Source organism: Candoia aspera, chromosome 3 (assembly GCF_035149785.1).
Source record: "Candoia aspera isolate rCanAsp1 chromosome 3, rCanAsp1.hap2, whole genome shotgun sequence".
Lineage (NCBI taxonomy): Eukaryota > Metazoa > Chordata > Lepidosauria > Squamata > Boidae > Candoia > Candoia aspera.
In genome coordinates this window covers 173,215,144-173,221,269 of record NC_086155.1, presented here as the reverse complement: position 1 = coordinate 173,221,269, position 6,126 = coordinate 173,215,144, and the positions used below count along the sequence as shown (strand labels likewise).

Below are 6,126 nucleotides of genomic sequence, written 5' to 3'. Positions count from 1 at the left end.
TATCAGTTATGATTTATTAATGGTTTAATTCATTTAATACGTCCAGGGTTGCTCAACCAGGGTTCCGCAAGAAGTCACTCGGGGTTTCCTGGGAGATCACGGTTTATTTAAAAAATTATTTCAAATTCAGGCAACTTCACATTAAAAAGGTAAGTTCCATTCTTTAGTTTAAGAATGATGTTAATGTATATAGACAGGCCTACACATGAAACAAATATAATGATTTTGTGACTTCTGGCCTATATTTGAACCTGAATATGCAGGAATCCCCTGAGGCCTGAAAAATATTTCAGGGGTTCCTTCCAAGGTTGAGAAAGGTTGAGATACTCTGATGTGAAAGTTTTTAGTTTGGGGCTTCATTATTTGTACTATTTAAACCCATCAGGAAAAGATGTCATTCATATCATTGGGAAATCCTTGAGCTTTTGGGTTTCCTAATCCATACTGTGATAGAGTTCCTCAACTGTTATTTGGAAAGTTTATTTTGAGAATGAACTTTCAACACCCAATAACATGGACTACACCTGTGGTTTCTGGTTATGAAACTGCTGGAAAGAAAGAGATTTACATTCTAATGAGATTTTATGTACAGGAGACAACAGACCATAGCATGCAAGAGTTGAAAGAGATCTTGGAAATCATCTGAGCTGACCCCTACCAGTTCACAAATCCACTTTTTTTTTTAAAAAAAAAAATTGCCTTAATTTATAGTATCATTCTGACAAACCATGAAAATTTGCATCATTCCCTATCTCTGCATGGATATATAAGCATTGGGACAGTAGGCCATCTTTGGCTTCAGGTACTGTGCTAAGGCAAAATACGGTCCTTGGTTGTGTGGCTTAATGGGACTCCCAGTTCTCTCCCACATAGCTTTTCTCCTCTGCTCTAAACACAGGACTTTGCTGTGTTATGGTCAGTAGTAAAAGACACACAACCAGAACTTAAAAAAATACCGACTTGAGAAGTTTGGGTTCAAGTTTGACACAGGACATGATACAACCAGAAGAGTTAAATCTCTATACCTCAACAATGATGAAGCCCAGAGGCCCCTCAAAGAGATCTTGAATATAACACACACATATTGGCTCGAGTGCCCAGCCATAGTTTAGCCAACCACGGTTTAACGAATAAGCCCAACACCATAAGCCAAAATCAAACGGCACATTCTGGGTTAGCTTTCTGGGTGGACCCAGCCAATGGTACGAAAACTAATGCAATCCGGAGGCAGCGGTTTCACACCAGCCTTTATCTGCTCAGCTCCCAGAGAAAAGTTGACTAAGAAGCTGGCCTCGGTTTCTGCGCCCCCGGTACCCCCGGAGTCCGCCTCCAGCCAGACTCGATTCCCCCGGCGGCGGTCCCTTCTTCTCTACCCACGGTGCTGTTCGGATTGCGCAAGACGCGGCACCCCACCCCCTTCTCTCCTGATTGCACGAGTTGAGGCAAAGTAGTTGGCAGTGGCGAGGGAGAGAGGGTATGCATTGCCCTAGTGATGTAATTGTTTTTTGCCATGGGGGAGGGAGGGACGCGAGTATTGTTTATTTTCGCAGTGGACTTGGGAGTTTCAGTCTGTGCCAGTTGCTACTTTTTCTTCGAGCCGCAGCCGCGGTATCGCCCCGGGACGAAGCTCTCCTCTCCCAGCAGTTCTGGGCCAGGGGCTCTTTGCAAGCCCCTTCCTTCCTCTCCTCGAGACCTGTGGCAGCGTCATGGACCAAAAGAAGCCTCGTTCCCCGCCGGTTAACCTCAACGAGTTGCCGGACGACTCTCCCCACGTGAGAGCCGCTGTTGCAAAGTTGAGGCGCAAAGCCATGGAAGAGAACTTACAGGTCCGGCAGTCCGACCTTTCCGACACCCGTCTGATCTGCTTTTTGCGGTGTCGAGACTTCGACGACAACCTGGCCTGGAAGGTAAAGGGATCCCGGCCCACAGGGGACGAACAGCAACACAAGCCCCCTCCCTGATCCTACTGGCGCGCGGGTTTCTTCAGGTAACATTTCGAAGTTCGCGGTCTGGCTTAGACTCTTCCTTCTCGCCGTCGTGCAAATCCGTGCTGAAGAGGCGGAAGGAGAAATACTTATAAAGACCCTCTATCGTCCCTCTCTATCCTTGGCCACTTTTGGCCGAGTGCGTCAGCCTACCTCACTATGGGCACAGTGCCTAGACCGGAGAGGCAAACTCGAGCATTCCTCTTCCCTTTCCAGAGATTCCCACGAACTGTAATGGGCTGACTATGTAATTTGCGGGAGGATTGTTGATCGTTTGATTAAAGAGGTCAGCAGGTGACTACACCTGGTTGAAGCTAAGCAAGGTCGGGACTTGCAGGGTTGAAGAGCAGTCTGGGAAGTTGAAGCACATCATGGGAAAAGACAGTGGCAAGAGGATAACAATGGCAACCCACTCCTGACATCACCAGGAGTTAAGTGCTTGCTTGGTTTCAGTTCGTAATGGTTACCACTTCATCTTTTTCAAATTGCTCTTTCCTCTTGACCTCATATGGAACTGCAGAATCTTGGATGCCCAGAGACCCACTATTGTTGAACAGTTGCTATTCTTAATCTTTAGGTGTCAGCCCTTCAGTATGGGCCAGGTCAAGGAACAGACCTGCAGGGATTCCAGGAATGCTGCTTTATTTTGTAGGATATTATTATCCTACAAAATATATTAACAAAATCTTGAAAGCCTTTCCAAAACCTTCACTGCCCCTCTTTAAGAACAGCAGGGTCAAGGTAGGACTCTCCTCTTCCAGAGTCTTTTTCTCATGCTTTCTGCTTTCCCAGGACTCAGCAACCATTTAACCTCTTCACTTCCGTCTCATGGCCAGAGCTAAATTCCTTTACACCAGGTTCCGGTGGCTTTTTTGTCAGTTTGAAGCCATTCTTAGGTTGTGTGATACACTGATCCTTAATTTTCCAGTTCAGATTTCTTTTAGCATGTGCCTGTCTTTGCTTTTAAAGCACCACTCGTTTCAAGGTTTAAAATCCCAACAGGATTTAGTTTGTCCTTTTTCTAGCTTTTTTGTGCTGTTAAAGGCAGCTGTAGTAATACCTTCTGTAGTATTCTGTCACTTTTCTGTCTCCTTTGTACCTCAGTGCAATAAGGAGCACAGAAAAGACAATAAAAAGCTGAAGGTAGCTACCCCTAATTTAAAAAACTGGAGAAACAATTAGGCATGACACTGTGCAATCTTTCAAATTCCTGCAAAGTGCTGGGAAAGAAAACTGCAACTGTACAAATACTGACAGGGTTCGTGTTTTCATGCAGTCCATGCATGCCACTGTTTTCCCTCTTTATTTCCAGTTCTATACACTTTTGGTCTGCTGTGTCATCTGAACCCAAAATGCAGTGTTGAGTTTGCACGAACCAGACATTGTATCCAGCTAGATTACCACATTTCCAAAAAATGGAAATAATCCTACATGCTCACATATGAATCCCTATTTTCACAACAGTTGCAGGAAAACAGATCAGGATAAGGAGAAGCAAATATTTTCTTTCCCATACCTTTGTTTATCATAGCTACCTAGTTATATGAATATTATTTAGTATTCTGTCACTTTTCTGTCCTTTTTTATCTTCTCCCAGTTTTGCTCTCATCTTTCATGTTCTTACTGCTATTTGGAAAAATAAGCTTTCTGACAACCAACTTCAAAAACCTGTGACAAAAAGGGTATTGGAAATCTGAAACTTGCTCATTTATTTTATTTATATTGACATTTCAATCCATACAGTGCATATATTTGATTCCAGCCTAACTCATTTTAGTTCACTAAGGTATTTATGTGCATAGGCATTTTTTATTACTATAGTTGGGACAGGAAATTTGTTGTCACTATTGCACTATTGAAAAAGGGCAGAGACAGAAATTTCATTGCAGACTATAAAGATTACATAGAGCTGTGCATATTTATAGTCTGTTTTAGCAACAATACAGAATAACTTTTATTACAATCTACACTGCAACACTATGCCTCACCCATATGTTTCTTCTAATCTTCCCTCACAGCTGTCCTAATAGTCAATATTTCATGTTGCTGCTGAAACTGGATAAAACAAGTCTGTGCAGTGCTTCAGATCTGAAAGCAAAAGTGTGTTATAGAACACACAGTGATGCTCACGTAGATTTCTTAACAATTCCTTAAAGCAGCAGTGTATTTTCCCGGGATCACATGATCACACTATTTACAGCTTCCCAGTGTAATTCTGGAAAAATATGCGTTTGGCACCTTGGTGCTAAATGCTTGCCCATACATGCTCCAAAGCACTGTTTCGCTTAGGAATCCAAAGTGCACACGGCACTAAGGTAAAATACCTATTTTCAAAATGAAGACTAGATGGCAGTGTTACTAAAAATTGCTTGATTCAGTCATATGTAACCTTCTGTGCGTGTGTAAGTATAATATATTCAGTATATATATGCACATTCAGATCCACCATTAATACTACTATAGCTCTGTAAACTACATAAGGGGAAGCAAGAATCTTTTACTATAGTGTTTCTAAGATATACGTACCCTCTAGTGTTCCTAATTGCTCTGTTTTGCAATTATGTAATTATGCAATTAGATGCAAATACTTTTAATGTCGACTGTTTAGATTAGGTTTTAGCAATGTTCTAAAACTTGCTTTATTGTTGCATGGGGGTGGTTGGTGATTATTGTTGCTATTTTCCTTCTGCTGTGTATCTCCATATCATTCTTTTTTCCATTCTTTTTGATATGAAAATACCTCACCAAAAGAGTTTCCCCTAGCTCTTGAGATTTAATTGAAGCTTGTAGAGGCAAGGAGACTGAGAAGTTGAAAACACCCCAAAAGATGAGAGTAACATACCACTACAGTATGCTATTTAGTTTGCCAGACAAACTAAATGGACAAGTCCAGGAGTCACATGTGAACCTAGGGTGTTTTCACTATTTTATTTTGTTGTGCCTTTTATTTACAATATGCTCCAATTCAGTTGGATTCTGGGCAATACGTAATAGGTGTTCGTTACCTGTAGCGTGTTCCGACCCTCCATGCTTAAACCTAGGCTCTGGACAGCAGTCCTGTGGGGGCCCTGGCCTCCAGCTGCTTCTTCTTAATGCCAGGTCAGTTAACAACAAGGCCCCCTTCATATGCGACCTGATCATGGAGGAGGGGGCAGACCTGGCGTGTATTATCAAAACCTGGCTGGGCCCTGAAGGAGGAGTAGCTTTGTCAGAGATGTACCCGGTTGGGTTTCAGGTGTGGCACCAGCTGAGATGCCAGGGCAGGGGTGGCAGTTGTCATCAGAGAGTCTCTGGTGGCCTTCAGGGGCCCTGCTCCACAAGTAACTGGTTGTGAGACCCTGTTCTTCAAGTTGGGTGCCCGAGAGCAGTTGGGAGTGTTGCTGCTGTACCAGCCTCCCTGCTGCATGGCAACCTCCCTGCCTGAGCTGCTGGAGACCATCTCAGGTCTTGGCAGTGGAGTTCCCCAGACTTATGGTTCTGGGGGGCTTCAACCTGCCATCCCTGGGGTGGATCTCGGAGGCAGCCCAGGAGTTCATGGCCACCATGGCGGCCATGGGCCTGACTCAGATTATTGGGGACCCAACTCGAAGCAGTGGCCTCACACCAGACTTAGTTTTCTTGTCGGAGCAGTGGCAATGTGATCTGAGGGGAGACTTACATCTTTCCCCTTTGTCATGGTCAGACCACGCTCTGGTGGCCCTGAGATTCTCTTATGCCACCCCCCTCCACAGGGAGGCAGGGCCTATTCGAGCGGCCCGCCCCCGGCAACTAATGGACACAGTGCGGTTTCAGAGGGAGCTGGGGGTTATACCTGAGGACTTGCTGCACGGTCCAGCAGAGACCCTGGCTGCTGCCTGGAATAGGAAGGCGGCCGGGGCCTTGGACAGGATCACGCCTGTGCGGCCTCTCTTGTTGCACCGAACCTGACACTCCCCGTGGTTCATGGAGGAGCTGAGGGTTCTGAAGAGGATTAAGAGACGCCTGGAGCGCTGCTGGAGGAAGGCGAAGACCGAACCCAATCAGACACAAGCTAGAGCTGCTATTAAGGCCTACCTTGTGGCGGTAAGAGTGGCAAAACGTCAATATTTCTCTGCTCTTATTGCATGCTGCCCGGCGGCCCTGTTTAGGATCACCCGATCCT

General features: G+C 44.9%; 1 protein-coding gene across 1 annotated transcript in view; it reads left to right on the top strand.

Annotated features, from left to right (window-relative positions):
• The first annotated feature begins 1,583 nt into the window (after positions 1-1,583).
• The window catches only part of TTPA (alpha tocopherol transfer protein), a 30,314-nt gene continuing 25,771 nt past the window's right edge, over positions 1,584-6,126 (top strand). Inside the window, exon 1 of the mRNA XM_063299333.1 lies at positions 1,584-1,907. Coding sequence (XP_063155403.1) covers positions 1,707-1,907 — 201 coding nt within the window. The 5' untranslated portion in view covers positions 1,584-1,706. The remainder of the gene's footprint in view (positions 1,908-6,126) is intronic.